A 27307-nucleotide genomic window follows, 5' to 3' on the forward strand; every position below is an offset into this window, starting at 1 on the left:
AACTAGGAAAATTAAAATATTAATGGTATTAATGAAAATATGGGTGAGAAGCTTCTAAGAGACAAGGATAAAGTCTAATTTAATCTTAGCCATTGATTAGAGACTTAATCTCGGCCATTGATTTATCAATAGGAAAAGTATAAATGGAGACTTGGGGTCAGTTGGACAATACACACAAAGGGATTGAGGAAATCGATTTTCTGAGGTGAGAAGTTCTCAAGAGGAAAATTAATTGGGGAGATCTTGCAGCTAAGGGGCAGGGATAGTTCGGGAATATTGACAGAGAGGTGGAGAGAGGCTTGTGGAGGCAGCGTAGTAGCCAGGAGAGCTAACGTTGAGCCAGTCTGGGCCCATGCAGCCTTGACGCAGAGCCAGAAGGGCTAGTGCAGAGGAGAAAGATGCCTTCCACGCAGAAAGCTGGAACTGTTGGGAATTGTCGGAACAGCTGGGAAAGCTGATGCAGTGGGTAGAAGAGCTGACACAGAGCCTAAGAGAGCTCCACACAGGCCCACTTCTTGTGCATTGTGAAAGAAGAATTCGAACTTGAGAGAGAGTTGAAGAAGATTATGAGAGAGAGACTTGGAGAGTAAGAGAAGAACTTGGTCAACCAAGGTTGATTCAGTTCTTCAGTGTTTCAGTGTTGATTCAGTTGAAGGGATGGTTGATTCAGTGTGTGCATTTGCTGCTGCTACCAGTGATCTTCATGCTACAACTTGTTCAAATTTGGGTGAACTTACTCATTCTCTTGATCTCTCATTGTACTGTGTATCTTTGCTGAACAATGTTAAAATTCGGCTAACCCTGAATCCTATTGCAACAACTGATGTTAATTCTTCTAATTGTTAATTCGATTAAACAATTTACTTGTTGTGTGCTACGTCAAATATCGAATGAAATACATTGCAACCTTCACAAAATAAACATTGCGGAAAAAATAAAAATGTTGGAAGAATAGATGCACACACACACACAAATACACAGTTATTTTTGGACTAAGTGTTGAAGAAAATGTATCTAGGTTCGGTATTTCCAAATGTAATTTTGATCTTTGTACTTGTCAAGAAAAAGAAATATTATTTTTGTAAATTATAAGAATGAGTTTCTTGCTCATTCCATAGGTTTAGGAAAGTCAAAGAGTCAAAGACATGTGTAAAGAGCTCTTTTTGACCATATATGTAATGTATATGAGTCAACCTAGTGTCTAGATCAACCCTTTAAGACCAACGAAATCCTCTTGATGAAGGCAGCAAGCAAAACGATGAAGAAAGCAATTATCGAATTAAAGGATGTCATGTCGGCTTACATTGAAGACACAACTCTTCATTGGCTCAGGTCGACTAAATATGGAGGGAAAACCACTATATATACCCAACTGGGGTATCCACAAAAGACAAGGAAGAAACTCAGACTTGTCTGAGATTTTTGGGACTCTATCACAGGGTAATACGCATGAATACAGGGGTCTGAAATACGCATGACAGGAGGACACAATCTTGGGTATCTCTGAAGTAATTACAGTCTTGGTGTAATAATGATTTCAGTGCAAGATACAATCTCGGCATACCTGTGAATGGAGAGATACAATCTCGGCATACTTAAGAGTTACGTGACAGTTTAGTCAAAGTCTCGGGATAACTATAAGGAAGAAATCTCGGTGATCAAACAGAGACATACCCTGTCTCAACATTATTTATGAACGCATAAATATGATCACTGTAATCACTGTCTCGGCATAACTGTAGTCACTGTCTCATTGTCTCGGCATGTTTGAGGAGGATCACGCAGAAGCACACATGATCTCGGCATACGTAGAGGAGCATATACTCTCAGCATAATTATGATGATAAAGATCTCGTTGACCCTATAGTAATGCTCCCTGTCTTGACATTCAAGCAATCATGTAAACACAGTCACGATCCTAATGAAGGCAGAGTTGCAAGATCATGATCTCAGTACAACACTCATGGATGTATACATATATCAATATGAAGATCTTGTTGATGAAGACCTCAGTGAAGATGCAGCTATGATGTTGCAGCAGTAATGAAGATCTCAGTGATGCAGTGATGATCTCAATAGTGACAAAGAAGAGGATTGGTGTCTTGGTCTTGGAGTGGCTTAGAAGGTCAAGGGTCATGTTCTTGTTATTTGTCAATTGAGATCTCTATAAGAAGAATTTTGTGCGGGTTTTTCCTCTCCAAGAGGGAAAGGTTTTGGCCCTGGCAGATAGCCAACATTGTGTGTTCTTGTCTCCTTGTTTTGGTAGCTATTTGATGAACTAAGAAGACACATTATAATAATAACAAGTGAAGACTATGCTAAGAAGAAAAGTTAAAACACCTCACAAATAGTTATCAAGCTAAGAAGAATCACATTAATTCTAATTGCCCTAGATTCTTCAACATGGTATCAGAGCTAAGGTGTTGAAGTCAAAGAAAGTGCATCAAAAGAGACATACAAGGATCAGTCTTCAAGAAGGGCATTAAAACAAGTTTAAGGGTTTTGTCAAGATTAAAGGATCAAGTCTACAACAACAGTCTACAATAGCAAAGGATTTTTGTCTATGCAATCTAGAAGACAGTCTACAACAGCAAGAGCTTTTATGCTCACAAGTCATCATCAAAATGCCACCAAGACCCTCATAAAAGTTGTCTACAAAGAAAGACCTCATCTTGGAATAGGTTGACACAATGGAAGCAACCCTGATCCACACTACAAATGAAGACATATTGAAAGTGAGAAGGCACTGTCATCTTCAAGGTTATGAAATCAAGCAAGGATCATCTCCTTGCCCTAGAAGAAGACCATCTGAGGAAGCAACAAATCATCAAAAGGGAGCAACCTTTTCTATTAAGGAAAGGCTTTCTCACTTGAAAGAAGATCATCCAAGAAGAAGCCCTCATACATCTTCTTCAACCATCATCAACATGATCAAGGTGAAGATTTCATCTTCACATGACAAGTAAGTATCTTTTCAATTTATAAATTTGGTTAAATGACTTCATGAATTGCAAGGACATCTATAAGTTGATGGGTCATCAAGATTCCTTTCATGAAGAAGGAGGATAGTCATAGTCCTCTAAGAAGCTGAAGTCATTAAACATATCAATAGGTCTCCTCTGAATTTATGGAAAGGGATGCTTATGAAAGATCCCCTCACATAGCAATATTGGAGACATCAAAGTGATGTAGATGATAAACTCATTCTCTAAAGATGCAATGAAGAAGGTCACATGAAATCTGATCTACATGAAAGTAAAGGGTATCAAAGGATGTAGGATATCTTCCATCTACAAGACCTAGAAAGGAAGATAACCATAATGCACTAACAGATAATCAAGGTAACAAATATCCATAAGATAAGAAGGTTACCTCATTCGACAACTTATGGTCTCTATGTTAAATAGAGAAAGATAAGTTGATGGCAAAAGTATTGAAGGGTAAAGGACTAAATCATGTGCAGAAAGGAAATGGAAGTTTGGTTCTCAAACAAGGCAGAATAGGTATAGCTAAAATTATGGAAGCTCATATCAACGAACAAATGGAGGAAACTGAAGAAAAGGGCCATGGAAAGAGGGAGTAACAAATCTCTCATGAGTAAGATGGTATCCCTCACAAAAGGGTCCTATCATAAACTTCTGCTATAAGATATGACAATGATGATAAGATGCATCGTGGCATCATGGAAGCATTAGAAACAAGAACTCGTGACATCTCCATGGGAATCATGAAGGACAAAGTCCATGATAGACAAAACATGAAGGATATAGCTCTTAGAAACCTTAGTGGACATTGTAGGAAAGGAAGAAGTCATCTAGGACAAGGCTCATCATACATCAAGTCAAAAAGGAAACATCTGCCAATTGGGGATATACCAGATCCTCAAAATTCTCTGATGGAATCCTCATTGTAGGATTCACTAATCTAGAGAGGAAGCAAGTGTTTCAATAGGAACTCCAACTTATGGAATCCATGAGACGATGATGTGATGACATGAAGCAGATCAAGGGATTGAAGATCTCTTCAATCAAGGAAGCTGCTGGAAGAAGCCTTGATGACCTGAAGGTAAAAATAAGGTATGTATGCTTGTGTTTAATATTATAATGACATTTCATATGGTTGCAGGTAACATAGATCATTACTTCTATCTTGAGAAGCATGATCAAGAGAAAAAGGATCTCCTCCTCTGAAAGGATGCAAGAAGACATAAGACACACTAGATGAAATCAACATAATATGTCCTCATATGAAGTATGAGGTGGCTGATCACAACTAAGAAACTTTGATTAAAAGACACCTGGGAATGGAATGTGTAAGGAAGGAAGAGATCATGAGATATGCAACCTTGATGAAAGCCATCAACATCCAAAAGATCAAGAAGACTTGACTAGAAAATCTCCTGGAAAAATATGAAGACTTTGATGGAAAAGATGTAGACCCTTGACAATGGATATCTTTGGGAGATGTGTCAACATGAATGTAGGATGTTGATACCTACAGAAAGATGTCATGATGAAGAGCCACCTAGTAAGGTACAATTTGATTTAATGATATATTTGATTTCTTGAATAATATTTGGATAAGTTCATGCAGGGCTACTTACAAGTACAACTAGCATTCATGTGATGAATGGAAGAAGCATGATGATAAAGAAGTAGTCATATGACGAAGGTTCCAAATTTGAAGAAGGTCACTTTCCATGAAGAAAGGAATGACATGACGAACTAAGGAGGAAAGTGATTTATGATTGTTGCCCTACAAGAAAGAAGCTCAACTAACTTTCATGACATCAAGGAGAGAAGTTGATCAAGCCGTTAAAGGACCCACGAAGAAGAAGTTGCTAATGTATAGAAGAGTCCTTAGCTAAGAGGGAGCTCTGACAGGTCCCTGATTAAGAGGGAGCTTGGATTAGATCACCCCTGATTAAAAGGGAGTGACAAGTTGTGTTTTTCTATCTCATGTGTCATGCATGAGACCAGGACTAACAATTGTAAGTCTAGGTGAAGGCCATGAATGTAAATGTAGCCACATGATAGACACAACATTCTTGTCTTCACCTGGGAAGAAAGAATGGAGGATTGGGTAATCATCTAGCATCCGATGCTCTTTGAGGATGTGTAGGGCATCCAAGATAAGAGTAGGCAAGAGGACCGATATTCTTTGAGGGCTGGGAACCCAAGATAAGAATAGTCCTAGAAGGTCATACTCAGTGAACACTCGGGTGTGTATGTATCTTGAGAGACAACATCAATCATTGGTCTCACCAACATTGTGCTTTGATCTTATGAGAGATAGAGCTGTTAGTCAAGGCCTTGCTATAAACAATGTTGGTTACTATGATGCTATATAGATGGGTTACCAATCCGATTCTTCTTATGAGAAATTCTTTAGATTGAGAATGACCAAGTACCATTATAAATACCTCCCTAGTTAAGAGGGAGTGTTAAAGAAAGTATAACCAGGTTCGGTATTTACAAATGTAATTTTGATCTTTGTACTTTTCAAGAAAAGAAATATTATTTTTGTAAATTATAAGAATGAGTTTCTTGCTCATTCCATAGGTTTAGGAAAGTAAAAGAGTCAAAGACATGTGTAAAGAGCTCTTCTTGAGCATATATGTAATGTATATGAGTCAACCTAGTGTCTAGATCAACCCTCCAAGACAAGCACAATCCTCTTGATGAAGGAAACAAGCAAAACGATGAAGAAAGCAGTTATCGAATTAAAGGATGTCATGTCGGCTTGCATTGAAGACACAACTCTTCACTGGCTCAGGTCGGCTAAATATGGAGGGCAAACCACTATATATACCCAGCTGGGGTATCCGCAAAAGACAAGGAAGAAACTTGGACTCATCGGAGATTTTTAGAACTCTATCACAAGGTAATACGCATGAATACAGGGGTTTGAAATACGCATGACAGGAGGACGCAATATTGGGTATCTCTGAAGTAATTACAGTCTTGGTGTAATAATGATTTCAGTGCAAGATACAATCTCGGCATACCTGTGAATGGAGAGATACAATCTCAACATACTTAAGAGTTACGTGACAGTTCAATCAAAGTCTCGGGATAACTATAAGGAAGAAATCTCGGTGACCAAACAGAGACATACCTTGTGTTGGCATTATTTCTGAACACATAAATATGATCACTGCAATCATTGTCTTGGCATAACTATAGTTACTGTCTCATTGTCTCAGCATGTTTGAGGAGGATCACGTAGAAGCACACATGATCTCGGCATAAGAAGAGGAGCATATACTCTCAACATAATTATGATGATAAATATCTCGTTGACCCTATAGTAATGCTCCTTGTCTTGACATACAAGCAATCACGTAAACACAATCACAATCCTAATGAAGGAAAAGCTGCAAGATCATGATCTCAGCACAACACTCATGGATGTATACATATATCAATATGAAGATCTTGTTCATGAAGACCTCAGTGATGCAGTGATGATCTCAGTAGTGACAAAGAAAAGGATTGGTGTCTTGGTCTTGGAGTGGCTTAGAAGGTCAAGGGTCATGGTCTTGGTATTCGTCAATTGGAATCTCTATAAGAAGAATTTTGTGTGGGTTTTCCTCTCCAAGAGGGAGAGGTTTTGGCCCTGGAAGATAGCCAACATCGTGTGTTCTTGTCTCCTTGTTTTGGTAGCTATTTGATGAACTAAGAAGACACACTATAATAATAACAAGTGAAGACTATGCTAAGAAGAAAAGTTAAAACACCTCACAAATAGTTATCAAGCTAAGAAGAATCACATTAATTCTAATTGCCATAGATTCATCAACACTAAGTCCCTGGAAAAACCTAATTCGGGAAAACTAGTGCAAAAACTGAGGGTTATAATATTATGCAGTAGTGAAAATCCAAGTACAAACTATGGATGCCCAAACTGGCTATCCAAACAGAGGAAACATGACAAAAATAACTAGTGAGGAAAATTTCTCACTCCATAGGCGATTCAACACTAACCTCAGCTCGAAACTGAGTTGTCCCTTGCTACCTCTGCATAGTAAGTGCGTTAGCCTATGCAATCACTGCGTCCCTCTAGCTCAGAATTGCGTCATCTCTCACTATCTCGTCATCTGCTGTCTGGAAAACTGATTCTCCCCGCCTCTGGAACCTCTATCTAGTGTCTTGCATGGACTCTCGACTTCTCCCCAATAAAATGGAAATCTCCTCTAGAGGGCTTAGCACTGCCTCTCTGTGGCAATCACTGCCTCTTTGCAATGCACTTGCTAGAACTGGAAAAGCTTGCTCCGGCCTCGCTCTCTCTGCCCCTCTCTCATTGCTTTGATCTCAATGAATCATCTCCGGCAACTGAATGTTGTTACTCTGGAGATCGATTTCCTAGCAAAATCGAATGCTCAACTGATTTGGTGTGTTCTCAAAGCCCCATCGACTTTCTTCTTATAACCCTCTTTTGAGACTTCAACGGCCAAGATTAGATCTTAATCTATGGCTAGGATTAACTAGAAGTCGATCCGTGTGAGTTTCTAGAAGATTCACACCATAACTTAATTAATTATGATTAGTTATGCATATTCCCTAAGTTTAGACTTAGGAAATATTTAAAAAACGACTAATAATCTAATTAAGTCATTTCTAGTTGGAATTTCCAGAAACGATTTATGGGTTTTGGGGATCTCGTGTATTCTAGCCTCTCCAAAAAATTCATGGCTAGAACACATCCAATGCTACAAAAACTAGCAAACAATTGATTTCTAATAGAAGAAGAATCTGGTTGGGTTTTCTCCATGTGGGTTTTGCCCTGGTCATTGGACTTAAATTCTCTGTGTCTCATTTTGTTCTTGGCTGTCTTCTATTGTGCATTTGATTTATGTTCTATCTACAATTGCTTATCTAATATTGCAATGTAAAGAAGTTTTGTAAAAGTGATTGTTACAACATAGAACATCAGAATTTCAACAATAGCACGCTGAAAGAGTCATTTTTGGAAGCAATCACTGTGATAAAAATCAGAGAATGAATCTACCCAAAAGGCTTCCCAACTGAGTCATATATTCCCAGGTTCCATGGTGTTCTTCCTTCAAGTTGTAAATCTGTTGTTGTTTAATATAAGGTTAAATATTGTTGGTTCAGTGCTACATAAATATGGACTTAAATTTTTCTTAGATTGAAGTGAACTTTATATGATGTTCTGTGGTGCCCATTATTCCTATGTTGTTTATTTCTGTTCACTCTGGTTTGGAATCCTAATTCTAGGTGGCATTAATTATGGTATACTACTGTTTGGAAATTAAGATTACTCACATGCACTTACAACAGTATGTACTTAATATGTTTGACGAAATTCGTCACTGAAAGAGCTCACTATAAACTTAGAAAACCTGGGGTCATTTCGGGAAATTTCCAAGTAGAAATATTACAGCGAACCATCTTTCTGAGGAAAATAAGGGCTGGAATCGTAGTTTCAGAGGCAGTGCGGGCTGGAATTAACCCTTCTGAGGCAGCAAGCCATCTTTCTGAGGCAAGCGAGGGCTGGAATTAATCCTACTGAGGCAGTGAACCGTCTTTTTGAGGCAGGCAAGGGCTAGAACCTAGTTTCTGAGGCAGCGAGGGCTGGGAGAAGAGCAGCGGTTGGTTGCCTGTGGTAGCAAAGGATAGCAGGCTGCCTGAAGTTGAATTCTAACCTACAGCAAGCTGGCCATAGGGCCATATTCAAGGCAGCAAGTGGCCTATGGGAGCCCACTCAGGGATCTGTGGCTGTGGCTGGCTAACAGCGAGGAGCTAAGGGAGAAATCAGGGGCAGAATAACAGTGTAGGGTAGCAGCAAGGACAGCTCGTGTGATTTTGTGGCAGCAAGGGAGTAACTACAATTTGTAATCCTAGAAACTACATTTGTGTTATTGGAAAACTGTGGATTTTGTAAGTCTGCTAATTGCTTGTTGAATTGGCCCTACTTATAATGTTTGCTGGTGAAATAAACTGTTCTTATTTGTACTACGTGTGCATTCAATAATTATGACAGTTTTATAGATTGAAGAAGTACTGCAAGACTGTTATAAAGTACAATTTTGTGTTGTGCTTATTGAAATCCTAACCTAGAATTTCATCCCAAGGGTAATTTCTTTAAGAGGGATATTGCATAAGGCGCATCCTTTGGGCTTATATGGTGTGGACAAAATGTTCAGGAGTACCCCTGCTGAAAGAGGGGTAACAGGTGAGATTATTGACCTCAAGTTGGCTTGAAACAATGGAAGATCACGGAGACACAGCCCTTAACCTAAATCCTTATGGACTTGACATCTCCTATCCTTTTACAAAACAGTTCAATCAAGTTTAATCTCCATCAAATGAATTGCTGGCATACTATTTCATTCCTCTACAACTTTAGCAAACTCATCTTCCTATAAATGTGGAAAGGATCTACTTTGGATGTACTAGCTATATTTTTTGTTTATTGGTCGCTGTTGTTGCTATCCTTTTGCATCTCTTGTGACATGTGCCTATCTTTTCTGTTGAGTTGTTTTCCCTCTTTGTCATCTTACACAGTGATATACATTTTGACTACTTTCATAAGAATACCTATCATATGTACTCTCCATAAAAATTTGAGTCCATTAAATGCATTTTCAAGTCTCACATATTTTAGCAGAGATGGAATTTTTTGGAGAATGTGGAGAAAGAATCACTGTAGTCTCTAGTGCTTCAGTTTTGTTTGAAGACATAATTTTTCTTTGTCTGGACTATTCCAGGCTCATGTTTACTTTTTGTGGGTCCTGGAGTCATATTTCAGGGTTGGGTTCCAGTTGTAGCCTTAAATCATCACAGATTTGTCCCAGCCTTAAGTCCTCTCTCTAGTACCTAAGAAATTCTCAGAAGTTTTATTGTAAAGGAACATGCTTGAAAGAACATCTTCCCTGGTTTACTTTATACATATATGTTGATGCAGGAAGCAGGCCATGGATAGGCTACGTGAAGTAGCGAACTTGGCAGCAGAACATATACCTAAACAAGGATGGGCTAAAAGCATAGCGTCATGGGGCAAGGGATATTTGACATCATCGTCAGGATGTAGCAATGTTTCTGAAGAAGAACTAAGCTGGTATGTGGCAGATACCATGTATGTCTATCTGAGATCAATATCTGGAAATGTATTTGCTGGTAAACATTCTTGATTGTGTCCTTTAAATACTCAGTTTGCAATTCATGCTGATTCTATCTTTACACCCTCCAATTACTTAAGTTCTTTTATTTAAACCGAAATTGCGTGAGAACACTTGAGAGCTTAATATTTCCTGATAATTTCCAACGCTGCGAGTAGATTTGGGTATGGTTGATGTGGCTATTTTCAATCTCCATGTAATGAGTATTTATTCTAGAAAGTAGCTTGGAAATAACACTTCCAATATTTACTGATCTATGGAAGATCGACATAAGCATGTCATACCAGTAGCAAAGATTATTGACATGTAGTTGTGTTTTCAATATCAATGTTTTAATTTGTGAATTGATAGATACAATTGTGTATTCAACTTGCATTGACTGCCCTGTTCAATGAAGGTTTTCAGACTGCCCAGCTAACTGAATTTAATTTTGGATTGCCCCTTCTAAAATCCCTAGAATATTTCACACAGCATTTTTTATTTTGCATAAAATTTTCTGATATATTTGCTACTGGGATGTTATCATGATGCTACAGTGGTATTTTGGATTATTGGTATTTTCTGAGAAGCATTACAGATAGATTTTTCAGCTTGGTGTTTTTCTGGACATATGCATGTTCATAACTCCTTTTTTTTTCCCTGCTGTTCATTTTGTATAATGGTACTATGTAATATTGATGGTTTGCTGATCTAAACCAGAAATCAGGTGAGAGCAGTTTTTCCCATGGTGAAACAAACAAAGTTCCTTCTACAGATTAATTACTCCAGAAGACTTGGAATATAAAGATATCCATGAGGATACAAATATTATATATTAAATGTGTGAATAAGATTGATGATACAATGAGAATGAGAGGCTTGCTTATATACCAAGCAGGTGTCTCTTCATGGAGAGTCATGTCTCATTTAGACATGACTCTTCAACCTAGTTACTAATTAACTAATCATTATTTATGATTATTATGATTTACATTGTTTTACATTATTTCCTATATGTTTATTCATAACATTGCCTTCCTCCTCAAAAGGCTCTGTCCTCAAAGTTTGTCGATGAAAAGGCTTGATTTCTTTTTCGGTTTCAAATGTTCTTTCGTCTCAGAATAGTCATCTTCGTCGATACAAGTTGATATGATCTTCTAAGTGACGAACAAAACTGTCGAACTGAGAAGGGAACAAACCATCCCGGATTAATCTTCTGTGGAATATCCTGATCACTGGAATTTTGTAACGACTTGTCATCATAGGACTGGATTGAGGTTAAATCACTATTCTCTAGAACATCAGTTTGTTGTTTCTGTTCTGAATGGTCCCGATACGTAGCATGGTTGAGTTGTTTACTCTCATGATTCAGATGTTGATATGGAACTTTTTTGGTTTGATTTTCCCTCATTGGTTGTGTGGTAATTTTTTTATTTTCTTCTGGCGAAGATGTTGTTGAGTTGGTTACGGAACATTCACTTGGGATGTTCATTGTCTGAACTGCAACATCTAAGTTTGTATTTTCTTCAACTTGCTTGTCTTCTTCCTGAGTTGTGACATTCACTGGATCAGTATCTATTTTTTTTTTTTTCGCTATCTGTTGCAATTTCCAAGTCTAACAGTTAGAAATCCTTCTTGTACTTTCTGATTTATTTCCTCTGACTTGTTTTGTTAATTATAAGTTATTTACCATGTAAATACTGAAAATAAATACAAGTACAGTCTCAACACATACAGATCATCAACTGAAGGAAAAACAAGCACACAAGTAACATTGTTATTTTTGGATTAATGTCCCTGGAAAAACCCAATGCGGGAAAACAGGTGCAACTATCTGAGGGTTTTATTACTAAGCAGTTTCAGAATACAATCTGGGTGCTAGAACTGGCTCACCCAACAGAGAATGCCCTTGGCAGTAGTAGCTCTCAATCGAAGACAGATATCAGCCCCAGTCTGCCCCACAAAATCTCCCAGCGTCAACCTCTAGGGTCTGCGTCAGCCTCTCTGGCCCAGCGTCAGCTTCTTTGGCCTAACGTCAGCCTCTCGAGGCTCTGTGTCAGCCTTTGGAGCTTCTATGTCTCCCACGCTGGCCCTCCTCAGGCTCTGCGCAACTCCTAGCTACAAGTACAGTCTCAACACATACAGATCATCAACTGAAGGAAAAACAAGCACACAAGTAACACTGTTATTTTTGGACTAATGTCCCTGGAAAAACCGAATGCGGGAAAACAGGTGCAACTATCTGAGGGTTTTATTACTAAGCAGTTTCAGAATACAATTTGGGTGCCAGAACTGGCTCACCCAATAGAGAATGCCCTCGACAGTAGTAGCTCTCAATCGAAGACAGATATCAGCCCCAATCTGCCTCAGAAAATCTCCCAGTGTCAACCTCTAGGGTCTGTGTCAGCCTCTCTGGCCCAATGTCAGCTTCTCTGGCCCAGCGTCAGCCTCTCGAGGCTCTGTGTCAGCCTTTGGAGCCTCTATGTCTCCCACGCTGGCCCTCCTCAGGCTCTGCGCAACTCCTAGCTACCTCTCCGTGGCCTTTGACTGGCTCTGCATCAACCCTCTTCTGGCTTCTACGCTGATGCTCCCGGTACTATCTCTACCTCTTTGCTACTGCATTTACTGCCCCTCAGCTGCAACTCTGATTACTCCTTCGATTTCCTCAGTAAGCCCTGTCCCAGAAAATCGAATTCTTGATCAACTCGGTGTATTCTCCAAGTGACCCTCAAGCCTCCTCTGATACTTTTCTCGTTGACAATTCAACGGCCGATATTAAGTCCCTAATCAACGACTAATATTAGATTTGGCTTGATCCATGACTTTTGGACCATTCTAACTCACTTTTATATTAATTCACATTAATATTTTATTTTTCCCAAGTTTAGACTTAGGAACTCCATTAAAAATATTAATTATTTTAATATCTCTCAAATTGGTTAGATTCTGCCCAAACCATTTCTGGGTATTGGAGATCTCATGTTCTTTAGCCTCTCCACCAAATTTTGTGGCTAGAGCACATCTAATGCTCCTCCAAATCAACACTCCCTCTTAGCGAGGACTGTGCTCTAGTAATACTCCTCACTGAGCATCACATTGATCATCCGACATCGGTCCCTGTGCTCATGCTAGGCCTGCTACCCAACATCCTCTACACTGCTACATCATGTACTGCTACCCATGGCCTTGCCATTGCCACTGCTGCACTTGTACAACAGCTCCCTCTACATCTGTGCTGCTGCCCATGTCCCTGCCACTGCCACTGTTGCATCTGCACTGCAACCTCTCTCATCATGCTGCCCATAGCACTGCCACTGCTAACTGCTGCACTGCACCTTAGCTACTGAGAAGTAAGTAACTGATCTCCCAACTTTGACATCTCTGTTAGGCTAGAAACACTCTCGATGCTGAAGCTCCCTCTGTCACTGACAAGTGCTCCCTCTCTGACCTCTGCACTGCTCCAACAACTCTGTGCATCTCGCACTGCTGCCTCACGCTGTCCTGGGATTCCTGCACTGCAGCTCCCTCTGTTGCTCCATTCGCATTCGTCTCTATCGACATCCGCTAATCCTGCTACTCCTCTTTGGGGCTCCTGTAGCAAGGCATAATCCAAGAGGCTAGGTACCTCGAGGATCCTGCCCTTCATCGCCTGTAGTCCATCTGACTACAACTCGATGTCTCCCCACCTCTTCTCTCGAGGTGTATGAGCACTCATGGCACAATCATCATCTGTCTCCACTTCTTTCTCCACCCGTGCTGGCGCAACCTTGGTCTCAGAAGCCTCTCCCTTGCGCTTCTTCCTCGTACATTGGCTCGCATAGTGACCCAGTTCCCCACAGTGGAAGCATTTGACCTTGGAGAGGTCTTTCTTCTTCCGTTTCTCCTGCTTTCCCTCAGATGCTAGGGCAACATCCTCCTCTTCCTCCTTCTTGATTCTGACCCCCTTGCCGTTGCTTCCCTCCTTAGTTAGCCTTCTGATCTCTTCTTGACGAAGATCCGCCCACAGTTCCTCCCAATCTGGAAGGGTCGACCTGCCTAGTATGCTGTGGACAAATACCTCCCAATCCTCTGAGACTGCGTTCAATGCGGTCCTCACCAACATCTCTCCATCCGGCGTGGTCCCTATGGAAGTCAGTTGATCTTAGATCTCCTTCATTCGACCGAGGAAGGTGTCTATTTGTTCTCCCTTCTGCATCTGGTATGACCGCGACTGATTTTCTAGTAACATCTTCCTCTGCATGGAAGTATGCTGATACAATTTTGTCAGGGCCTCCCACATCGCATTTGTCATGTCCTTTTCGGCAATATGTGGTACTACATGGTCCTTGACCTTGTCAAGGATGATGCTCTTGGCCCTTGCCATTGCCTCCTCGTACTTTTCGTTCTCAGTCGGGTCAACTGGGATTGCTATTATGTTCAAGGCGAAGTGCTTGAGACGATTCTTGTCTAGAACAGACTAGATCATGGTCTTCTAGACTACGAAGTTTGAGGCTCTGTCTAGTCTGTCTTGATCTATTACCCCATTCACGGCCATTTTGCTGCTCCTCTTTCGACTCTTCCGAGTCTCTCTACTTCCCTCCTGGAAGTTCTCGGTGTGATTCCCTCTGAGCCTCGATTTCCCTCCTGGAAACCCCTCTGCCAATGTTGAGATGCCCCCACTCCGATTGTTAGTGCAGCTGCACAACTGATCTGGATTTCTTGGCTAGAAATCCTCAACAGCAAGTCCCTCCTCCTTGGTCTTGCCCTGTTAGGTACTGTTTTGACCACATTACCCCCACCAACTTTACTCCGCAACTTACCCACAACCTCCTATGCTCTAGCAAACTGAAGGTTAGAACCTCTAGGATCTGTGCAATCCCGGCACTAGCAAAATCTGCACCTCCTAGCCACGGGCATCAATCCTCTCTGACTAAGAAAGATGACTGGGCACTGCGTAGGTTAGGTCTGCGCCTCTCTGCCACTGCGCTGATCCTCTTCTCGGCTCGTACTGATGATGTAGGCACTGTGTCACCCCTTCGTTGCTGCTCTTCCACTAGGAACAACTTCTATCACTCGGGACAGTTGTTTTTGCTACTGCAGCTCTGCTCGGCTGATGCCCTCAGTTACCCTGTGATCTGCTACCATGCTCTGATACCATGTTGGAATTTCTAAGTCTAACAGTTAGAAATCCTTCCTGTACTTTCTAATTTATTTCTTCCTACTTGTTCTGTTAATTAACAAGTTATTTGCCATGTAAATACTGAAAATAAATACAAGTATAGTTTCAACACGTACATATCAACAACTGAAGGAAAAACAAGCACACAAGTGACATCGTTATTTTTGGACTAATGTCCCCGAAAAACCCAATGCGGGAAAACCAATGCAGCTATCTGAGGGTTTTATTATTAAGTAGTTTCAGAATACAATCTGGGTGCCAGAAGTGGCTCACCCAATAGAGAATGCCCTCAGCAGTAGTACCTCTCATTCGGAGACAGATATCAGCCCCAATCTACCCCACGAAATCTCTCAGCGTCAACCTCTAGGGTCTGCGTTAGCTTCTCTGGCCCAACGTCAGCTTCTCGGGGCTTTGCGTGAGCCTTTGGAGCCTTTGCGTCTCCCACGCTGGCCCTCCTCAGGCTCTGTGCAACTCCTGGCTACCTCTGCGTGGCTTCTCGCTGGCTCTGCGTCAACCCTCTCTTGGCTTCTGTGTTGATGCTCCTAATACTATCTTTGCCTCTCTGCTATTACATTCACTGCCCCTCAGCTGCAACTCCGATCACTCCTTTGATTTCCTTAGCAAGCCCTGCCCCAGAAAATCGAATTCTTGATTAACTTGGTGTATTCTCCAAGTGACTCTCAAGCCTCCTCTTATACTTTTCTCGTTGACAATTCAACGGTCGAGATTAAGTCCCTAATCAACGACTAATATTAGATTTGGCTTGATCCATGACTTTTGGACCATTCTAACTCAGTTTTATATTAATTCACATTAATATTTTATTTTTCCTAAGTTTAGACTTATGAACTCCATTAAACATATTAATTATTTTAATATCTCCCAAACTGGTTAGATTCTGCCCAAACCATTTCTGGTTATTGGAGATCTCATGTGCTTTAGCCTCTCCACCAATTTTCATGGCTAGAGCACATCCGATGCTACCCCAAATCAACATTTTCGTCAACTTGAATTCCTACATTTGATGCTTCCTTCTCGATAAGTTGTTGTACCTTGTTTTCTAATGACTTTTTATCATTCTTAAGTTTCTTAATTTGTGTCAATAATCTTTCACTATGGTTTTTAAGCCGAGAAACTTCTTCATTTTTTTCAACAGTGATCTTGTCAACTTCTCCTTGCATATTTTGTAGAATTTTTTTACCTTCTTGAAAAATTACTTTTGAAATATCTTATATGTTACTGAATTTGGCTTCAATGTAACATCTTGAAATGTTATTTTTTTCTTTTTGTATGAAAATGTCAAAAACTTCTTTTCATATTCAGGGTGAAGGAACCTAGGGTTTCCATCCATGGGGATCCCAGAATAATGTCATCTGGGTCAGTCCATAGGGATTGAACTGAGAATTGCAATATAAATGTATAATCACCAATGTTTAACTGTAAATCAGTTATGTCGTATTGTTTTTTTTAAACAGTCTAATTTTTCAATTATATTTGACTTCAGAACTACTAATTGGTTTGCGATTTTAAGCGTTTTTATAATTTTTATCTTCGGCGGGAGAGATAGCAATAGTGACATCTTTTCCTGCGAGAGTTCCTTTAATTTTAAATAGTACTTTAGCATAACCGATTAAGGTTTCTCGAAATCTTCCTTCTTTTATCTCTGATTTAAACTCCATTTTGCTTCTTTGGGATGAACTTAGGGTTTTTAAAAGTAACTCCCTCTTTTTCTTTTTAACCTTTAAACCTCTTTTATAATTTTTTGTTAAATACTTTTTTTTTCCGTGGGGAAAAATCGCAATTTTCCATTAATATAGAAAATTACATGTAGTAGATGTTTGTATGGCATACGCTGTAAGGTTGGCCATAGCCATCAAAAAATATAAGTCTGTACATATTTACCACGCAGGGTATACTGAAACTGTTCATAGAAAAAATATATACAATGTATAAAACAAGTACTGATAGTAATCACTACTATATACTGCAAAAATTAGGGCCTATTGGCCCACTGGTAGAACTGATCTATGTAGGGACGGTGATAATATTGGAAATTTTCTTCTCTCTGCTGCTCCTGTATTATCCACAGTTCTTTGGGATGTACTGTGGCTGCCTGGAAAAGTTGGTCAACAACGATATTACGCTCACTGTAAATATGTTGACAAGAGACATAAGGAAATTGTGCTTTTAAGAGCATGATTTCATCCAAAATGTTTATGAGAGAGTGCATATGACATGCAGATGTGTTGTTGAACCAGTTTATGATAATTTTAGAGTCTCCAAAAATCTGAATATGATTGCATGCATGTGCGAGAGCAAAATGGAGGAGATGTCTAAGAGAGATCAGTTCAACATAATTGTTTGTGCCCATCCCCAAGCCCATCTGTATTCAGAAGAGATGATTTTCAGTTTTATGCAATAGTATACCCCCCCACATCCTTGTTCTTGTGCTGCACCATCAAAGTATGCCCAAGAGAGATTATGATCAATGACTTCAGGTGTCACAACACGGCTAGTAGGTGTGGGATCATCTTTCGAGATATCATGATAGGCAGATACAATTTGGGCAATAGATGATGGCCATCGAGCCACCCTGTCTCTGAATATGATCCCGTTCCTATTGAGCCAGATAGTCTAGCATGTTATTAGAGGAAGACAATTTTTTGGTTCGAGGACCCCTCCCTCCATCGATTCCAGGCCTCCAATACATTATGCCCGTGCCATCTGTTGGAAATGGATAATGTTGATAGAACTTGTTCCCATATGTGGATCACTGAAGGGAAAAGCAGAAAAATATGATCATTTGATTCCTCTGCTTGTTGACAGAGAACACACCAAGAGGGGTCGAAGAAGGATCGTTTCATCAAGTTAACCTCGGTTGGTGTCTTATTCCTTAAAATGTTCCACATGAACAATTTGGTTCGAGGAGGAGCTTTTAGCTTCCAAAGACTGTGCCACCATTCCATTAGCACAAGCGGCATATGGGTAGCATGAATGATGGGATAACCATCTTTGGGAGTGTATGCACCATGCCCAACAGGGGCCCAAATGAGTTCATCAACTCCCTCCTTGATGCGTACATGAGATTTTGTCAACACATTGATATATCCATCCCAATCTTGCTGCCATCGCACATGAATACCCAAATGATCAGTGGACTTCCATGCTTGAGCGAAAAGGGAGGTATTCTCAGGGTCAACAATATTGGCGATCATGAGGATATCTTTGTTCTTGAGAAATTGAGTGAGGTCAGGTGGGAGACGATACATGTTGCCACAGCCCGTCCAGGGATCGATGCCAATTTGCACAGATGAGCCATCTCTAATTCGCCAAGTGAGACCATTTCTGATGGTGGGCAGAGTATGTAAGACTGCGTGCCAAATCATGGATATCCCAGGTCTCTGCCAAGTAGGTAAGTGAATCCAATCCAAAAGCTGATGTGGCCAAATATATTTATAGTGTATCACCTCTGTCCAAAGGCTATGGGAGGTAAGAATAAGCCACCCCATCTTTGCAGCAAGTGCATGAGCAAAGGAGGGTAGGTCTTTCAAACTCCATCCTCCCCATTTCTTTGGAATTGCAATGTGTCTCCAACCTACCCAGGCAAATGGTTTCCCTTCCTTGTAACCATTCCAAAGGAATCTGCAGCAAAGTTTTTGTATCCGTGATAGAATTCCTTTGGGAATCCATGCCAGAGACATCCAATACACCGATGTAGCCTCCAAGACCGATTTAATAAGCACTAATCGACTTGCTCTGGATAAGAACCTGTGATTCCAATTGAGTAGTCTCTTTTCGACCTTGGCCACAAGCCATATCCAGTCCGCGATTTTGTAACAGTGGGGTTTGATTCAGAACCCAAGATATTTGAGCCCATCATCCAGATTAAGGCTTTGGAATGGGAATTTATTGTGCAATTCGAGCTTCCTGTGGAGTGCAGGCTGAGAGGGTGATAGTGGATTTCAATCGGTTAGGTTCCATACCAGTGGCCGTAGAAAAGAGCAACAAGATGTCATAGAATACAGTGGTGTCCCAAATGCCTCCATTGAGAAAGATAAGCACGTCATCAACAAAGAGGAGGTGGGTGAGAATGCACTGGTCTGTAATATTAAGTCCTTGTAGTCGCCCCTCTCTTTTAGCCATGGCTATTAATCTACTAAGTCCTTCCATGACCAGAAGAAAGAGGAGTGGGGAGAGAGGGCATCCTTGTCTGAGGCCACGTTTTGCATGAAAAAAATTCGAAGCAAAACCGTTGATTAGGACGCTGAAAGAGACAATAGTGATGCAACACATGATCCAATTGATGAAGGGGAGGGGGAAGCCTAAGTGGGTTAGTAGCATTCTAAGGTAGAGCCAGCTAACCCGATCAAATGCTTTGGAGAGATCAATTTTGAGGATGACACCTTTAAGCTTCTTAGTCTTGATGGAATGGAGGGCCTCCTAAGTTGTGCCAATAGCCTCATGAATTTGTTGGTTATGGAGGAAAGCAAATTGTTTAGGTGAGATATGATTTGATAAAATAGGCTTAAGGCAGTTGGCAATAATCTTGGCTATGATCTTGTAGAGACAGTTACAGAGAGATATAGGTTTGAAATCATTGAATGAGAGAGGAGAGTCTACTTTGGGAATGAGAGCGATAAAGGTAGAGTTGATTGTACATTCGCCCAGATAACCTGCAGTCCTCCACCACCTTAAGGAGATCCTGTCCAATGGTATCATAAAAGGCTAAGTAAAATTCAATAGTCCATCCGTCTGGTCCTAGACTTTTGTCTTTTTTGAACCATTTTAGCGTGCTTTCCAATTCTCCCATAGTAACAAGATTTGTGAGCTCCTCTGCCTCCTCAGGATCAACAAACCGAGGGAAGAGTCCAGCAATTCGAACAATCTCGGCAAGTGAGGCACTAGGGGGGGCCTTGAAAAGTTTCTGAAAATGTGAATTTCCCAGGTGTGCCAATTGATGAAAAGATTTTGCAAGGTGACCGTCCTTAGAAGGCATGTGCCATATGGTGTTGCTGGCCCTTCTTCCCTTCGCATAATTGTGGAAAAATTTGGTGTTCTCATCTCCAGCCTGTAGCCAAATAGCCTGACTCCTGAGGCGCCAAGTTTCTTCCCGGTCTTTGAGAATTTTGGATCTCTGAGTCTCCAAGTCAATGAGAATTGATTTTGCCTCTGCAGATGTAAACCCTCGACCCTGCTCATCCAGGAGATCTGCCAACTTGGATTCAATGATACTGAGAGCCTGTTCATCCCGGTCTCGTTTATCTTTTGCCCATTTAATAGATAAGCTCTTAATTGCAAGAAGGTTATGACAAAAACCTTTAGCAATGGTTCTCCCCTGAGCAGGTGGATGGGTGCGCCAGTAATCATTGACCAAGTTGATGTAATTGGGGTCCTTTAACCAGGTAGAATTGAATTTGAAAGGTGCCCTGGGCTTCTGGAAGGGACCCGACAGCTCCAGGAAGATGGGAGAATGATCAGATATGCCACCAGATCCAACCCACTGTCTGTAATTGGACAAGGTTCTTATCAAAGGCTCCTTGATGAGGTATCTATCCAATCGCCTAGCTAGAGCTGCATCCCCTGTTCTTCTGTTGCGCCAAGTAGGCTGAGATTTGTTCATGGGTATATCAATCAAGTGGTGTTGCTCAAGGAGATGTTCCATAGTGTCTGATAAGGGATCCAATTGAGCATTGCAGCCCCAATATTCCCCATATCCAATGGAGAAATTCAAGTCCCCACCCAAAATAAGATTGTCTGAGCTGACTAAAGATAAGTTGAGGAGATGGTTCCAAAAATCAGCTCTATTGTGACAGGGGGCATATACATTGATAATTCTGAAATCCATGCCGAGCTCCGAGGAGTAGATATCCATACCAATGAACCCAGATCCTCCCCAAGAAGCATTGAGTTTGATAGTGCAGGGATTAATGCCCAGGGCAATGCCTCCGGATCGACCAATGACGTCAAGTGCATGGAAGGTCCAGCCTGACTTCAGAGATTGTAGGGCAGGAATGACTTGATCAGCCAAACCTAGGGTTTCTTGAAGGAAAATGATATCAATAGGCTCAGAATCAAATAGTCTCTTGAGGGCTAGTTTTTTGGGAGGGCTAGCCAGACCTCTGCAATTAAAGGAGATCCACTTCATGGGGGTGGCCGAGGAAGGGTGTTCGGTGCTCTAAGAACCCAGTCAAGTGTGGATTGTCTGCCATGTGCCACTTCCACCCCAGCCTGCATGATAGCTTTTGAAATGTGTGATTGTCGACCCCTGGTGTTCTTGGATATGCGAGGAGGGGAGATCAACCCAATCCCGACATGCTTAGGTGGGTGTGACACTCGGGATCGAAGGTTGTATGAATGAGAGTGACTAGAGGAGGACAAAGGATCCGAGGGGGAGGATGAGAGAGCCAATCTAGGGATAGATGGAGGGGTGGTTGAGATAGCAGGTTGGTGGAGATCCAGTGGGTAAGTAATAGCAGATGAAGATATGCCAGGTATGGATGCAAATGCAGTATGCAAGTGTTGATTAGAACAATTTAAAGAAATAGAAGATACAGAGCAAAGGGGAGGAGGAGTACCTGATGAGCGAGCGTCCGCAGTTGCAGTGCTGGATCTCGTCATAGGCGGGGAGGGAGGACGGGGGGAGGCCGAAGATGGCACCTATGTCAATCTGCACTCCGTTGTCAGAGGATCTTTTGATCGAGGAATTTGACCTTCAGCTGATGGAGCTGTAGTAGGAGCAACTTCATCAGTGTCTTTGGTAGGAGAGGCGACAGGGCGTACCAGAGGGCATTCTTTATAGAGGTGTCCAACCTTATGACACCTTCGGCATCTGAACGACAATCCTTCGTAGTCTAGAATTTGTATGCGCGTGAATCTCTTCCAATGCAGTGTAATCTTTTCTTCCAACCCCTCTCTGGTATCCAGGTATACCAAAATGCGAGCCATAGATTTATTGCCTGAGGTGGTGTAGGTCTTGTCCTAAGTTGCACGAAACGGGGAAACGGGTACCAGTTTCTGAAACGGGCACGGGTACGAAACGTGACCCCCCCAAATTTTGGAAACAGGGAAATGCGAATATGTCTATATATCAGTGTTGCACACATCGCGATCGGGATTTAATCGGCGCCGGGAAAAAAGCGGAAAAAATCGTTAAAATCGGGAAAAAATCGGAAAAAAGCGGGAAAAAATCGTTTGGCACAAAAATATTCATTTTTTTTCATTTTTTTTCAATTTTTTTAATATCTAAACCATCTACAACATAAAATAAATACATTGACACATAAATATGATAAAAAAACTAATATATAAGATGTTTAATATCATTTCTAGCGCTAAAATCACACATAACATTGAATCATGTCCTGAATAGTAAGTCCTGAGTCCCAAGTCCAACTCAGCCTCAAAATATCAACAAAAAATATGATAATGTATCTCATCATGTCATAATGTCATATACAATAAAATGAAAGTCTAATCCTATTGATTTCCTCTGCCCCTCTTGCGAGAAAATGGCACAGCTTTCTCTTTCCCTCTAGATGTAGAAGCTGGTGCCTGTGCTGGTGGAAATGGCAGTGGAGTCTGACGTGCTCTAGAAGCTGAAGAACTAGAAGTAGGAGCTATAGGAGGTAGACCACGTCCTCTACTGGTGGCAGGGGTAGGCTGGGCGGATGGTGTCACCTCGAAACATTACAATCTCCCAATCCTAAAATCCTGAAAAACTGATAAGTCTGCTGGATTTTAAATGAAATCTAAAATTCTACTTTCTCCATATGAAATCCAATGAGGCTGGAACCACTCTCAAACATCCCGAGTCATTTCATGGTAATGTTAAAAATTTAAGTAAAAGGATGAAAATGAAGATTAAGGAGAATGTCACTTTTACTTTAAGAATTTAACATTACCATGAATAGCATATCCATACTAGGGCATAGACTTGATCATTAAGTTGCCCCACTCAAAAATTATTTGTTTCTTTCAAAAAAATTGCATGAAAAAACCCAAAAAAAGTTATAAAACTATGCTGTCCCAAGCCCCCACGATTTTTTCCTTAAAAATCGCGATTTTTTCGAAAAAATCGCGATTTTTTGAAAAAATCGCGATTTTTTCGATAAAAATCGGTATAAAAAAAAGTGGCGATTTTTACGAATAAAAATCGCGATTTGATCGGGCAGAGGAAAAAATCGCGATTTTCCGATAAAATCGCGATTTTATCGCGATTTTAACAACACTGCTATATATATATATATTAGGACATTTAAGAAATATGTGCAATCATAAACCATATGTGATACATTCTAATTTATTACATTATGATAAAATTGTCAATTGTCAATGCATAAACTATAAGTCTCTAAATTTACATCACATTTACTCATGAATGATCACATAATGAAAATAGAAATATCCAAAATCGGCCACAAGAAATTTCTAATTTCTTGTCTCGTGCTTGATAGGGAGTCTCCTTCTACATAGTCGAAGGACCTTAGTGCTCTTGATTAAATACAAGTTTCATACCCTAGTACCCTACATGCTCTTGATTATTGGGAGTCTCCCCTGCATAGAGGTCTTGGTTCTCTTGATTAAATACAAGTTCCATACCCAAGTACATGATAAAATCCAATGGAAACCTTGCAATCCCCCCAATCCTGAAATCCTGAAAAATAGATAAGTTTGCTGGATTTTGAGTGAGATCTAAAATTCTAATTTCTCCATATGAAATCCAATGAGGGCAAAACCACTCTCAAACATCCTGAGTCATTTCATGGTAATGTTAAAAATTTAAGCAAAAGGATGAAAATGAAAAATAAAGGAGAATATCACTTTTACTTTAAGAATTTAACATTACCATGAAGTTCATTTTAATAACCTAATTAAAAATTAGAAGACAAAATAATAAAAAAAAAAAAAGAAAAAGTCAAACTGCATGTGGAAACGGCGTCGTACGGCCCAGAAACGCGTTTCCGGCCGTACTAGCCACGTTTCTGCCTGGAGAAATGTGCCAATACGGCCGGAAACGCGTTTCTGGGCTGTACCATACGCGTTTTTGAGTTTCGTTTCCGTTTCCGTATGGAAACTCCTCCCCTACCGACGTTTCCTGCAACTTAGGTCTTGTTGTAGTCCAAAAAGGTGTCAAGCGCATTCCCAATGCGACTGAAGGTGTCTTCAGACCAAAAATGGAGGGGTAACCTAGGCAACCTGACCCAGAGTGGTCCAACTCCAATTTGTTCCAGCTCAGGATCGAATAATGGGCTCCAACGCTTGAGCAATACCAGAGCCATCTCTATATGCCAATACCTCGAGAGTGCCCAAGAGGTATATTCCTCCCTTTGAAAAGTGAGCACAAACCAACCCCGAGCTAGGGTAGTAACTTCCGGGAGTTCCTTGAAGATATTCCCCCAAATTTCCATGACCTAGAGGTGTAGACACGCAACAGAATAAGCTCGGCCTCTGAATCTGCCCACTAATACCTTGCTAGCTGTATCAACAACTTCCCCCATTTGTACCCCCTCTCCAAAACTGAGTGATAGATCTTTGTGGGAATCCTTAACACACTTTAGTTTTTTAACCTTACCAGTGCAAGGCACTGTTGGATGGTCCTGCAAGGGATCCTGTGCACCTTGATTCTCTTGCTGTGGGTAATGAGGAATTGTCCCGAGGGTTTATCTCTAACGCGTCGAAACAACCAGAAGGGGAGGTAGATGAACCCGGCTCCGCTGCGAAGTGAGTGGAGGGGAGGGAAGCCAGTTGAAGTGAAGGGGTGCTCGCCGCGGAACCAAACCCTACAGAGGTGGGGAAGGCATTGGAGACCTGATGAGGCGATGAAGCCTGGGGCAATGAGTCGAATGAAGGTGAGGGCGGTATGCAAGAGGCAAGAAGGTGAAGTGTAGCCGGAGAGAGGGGTGGGCAGTCAAGGCCCAGAGAGTCAATAGAGAGGGCAGCAAACAACAAACTGGGCATAGAAGGACCGGCATCGAAACGGGCAGGCAGGAAATCAGAATACAACGGAAATGGTGTTCCCAGAAACCGAGCAACTCTTACCTTCGACATTCTTTTAGGGCTCGTCCAGATAGGTTCGTAGGGATTAGGGTCCATCGAGCAATCCACCACGTCTTCGTCCATGTCTGACATCTTACAGACAATCTCGAAGATAGCGAAAGGTACGATCCGTTAACAGCGAAATCGAAGAGGGCATCCGCCGACCGTGACGGTGAAGATGACACCGCAGCTTTGAGGATGGCAGCGAGCAACTGTGGTTCTGCAGTCGGTGTAGTAGAAACCCTAGCTGTGCTCCCACCGTAGATTAGCCTGACGCTTTATTTCATTAGAACTTTTTTAATTGAACTGCCCAACAATTTCTTCTCCTTTTTGTTAAATACTTGAATTGAGAGAACTTATAATTATCCAATAATTAGAAAGTATCCTTATGAGTAAATATTTTTCCTTTCGAATATTTTGAATTTCCTTTGCACCTTCAAATAAATTTACTACCTTTAACAAAAACATCACGTCATTAATATTATCAAGCGTCACAACCTTCTCTCGCAACCGTATTGAGATTTGTACAATAAGTGTGGGTAACTTATTTATTTAAAAATTCATGTAATACCAAGCTGAAAGGTACTGATGGTGAGAGGCACTTAGAAGGGCGCATGACAATACATAGTTGTACAATGCGACATTTTTAATTTTAATTTTGCGAATGGTAGTGTGGACTATACGAGTGGCAACATAGAAGGTCTGGATCACAGTGAGGCTCGATAGCGTTGGAGGAGGCGGTGGAAAATGGACCTGGTGGTGGCCCATTGGAAGTGGCTACGATGCCCATGGTTGTAGCTAGTGGCTGCCATTGGTAATCGTGGCTTCCGCAAGGCGAATGGATGACTCTTTTGATGGTTTTGTTGGCGGTTCAAGGGCTGTGGTCACCGAGGCGATAACAGTATCGCAAAGTTTGTAGTGACGAACAGTGGTTGTGGGTGTTGGTGGTTGAGGCAGTGGTTTGTTAAAGCTGTGGCTACCAGTCAGCGTGGATGTTGTCATTGTTGCTTGATGGCGGCTGCGTACTGCGGCTGAAGGTCATCGTAGACTGATTTTTGTTTTTTTTTTGTTTGTGGGTCTTGTTTTTTTGTGGATGTTGTCGTTGTTGTTTGATGGCGGCTGCGTACTGCGGCTGAAGGTCATCGTACACTGATTTTTGTTTTTCTTTGGTTTGTGGGTTTTGTTTTTTTGTTTTTCTTTTTTTATTATCAAATTATATTTCTATGTTCTTTTTTGGGTAATCGTTTGTTTTTTTTTTTATATAAACCTTTTGTTAATATATATATATATATATATATATATATATTTTTTTTCATCATTTAATTTTTAATTTTTATTTTTTTTTATAATTTTTTTTGTTTGTTCAGATATCTATATATATTGATTTTCTTTTTAACTATTTTTTTTTGAATTTTTTTTGTTTTTAATCCCAATCTTTTTTTTTGTTTTTAATCAAATGGCCAAAGGCCTAAATGGCGATATGGAGGAACCCCAAATTCTAATAGCGAAACGCTTCAATTATACGACAACAAGGTTGACGAAATGTTTATGGCCAAAGGCCTGGACCGGAGAACACAAATTTGTGCAGCGGTTGAGTGGCCCGAGGATTGAACTGCTCTGATACCAAATGAAGTGAACAAAGTTCCTTTTATGGATTAATTACTCCAGAAGACTTGGAATATAAAGATATCCATGAGGATATAAATATTATATATTAAATGTGTGAATAAGATTGATGATACAATGAGAATGAGAGGTTTGCTTATATACCAAGCAAGTGTCTCTTCATGGAGAGTCATGTCTCATTTAGACACGACTCTTCAACCTAGTTACTAATTACCTAATCATTATTTATGATTATTATCAATGTTGCAGTAATCGTTGTCGGGATAAAATCGACGAGGGAAAAAATCGGAAAAAATTGGGAAAATATCGTAAAATACAAATATTCATTTTTTTTTTCTTTTTTTTTTTTTAATATCTAAAGCATT

General features: G+C 40.7%; 1 protein-coding gene across 1 annotated transcript in view; it reads left to right on the forward strand.

Moving 5' to 3' along the window:
• LOC149255392 (uncharacterized) overlaps positions 1-27307 on the forward strand; it is a 225397-nt gene that overhangs the window by 18657 nt on the left and 179433 nt on the right. The window contains exon 3 of the mRNA XM_089455023.1: positions 9931-10083. Coding sequence (XP_089311149.1) covers positions 9931-10083 — 153 coding nt within the window. The remainder of the gene's footprint in view (positions 1-9930; positions 10084-27307) is intronic.

Source organism: Pinus tabuliformis, chromosome 7, assembly GCF_031772625.1.
Source record: "Pinus tabuliformis cultivar Carrire ecotype Pingquan chromosome 7, CPIR1, whole genome shotgun sequence".
Lineage (NCBI taxonomy): Eukaryota > Viridiplantae > Streptophyta > Pinopsida > Pinales > Pinaceae > Pinus > Pinus tabuliformis.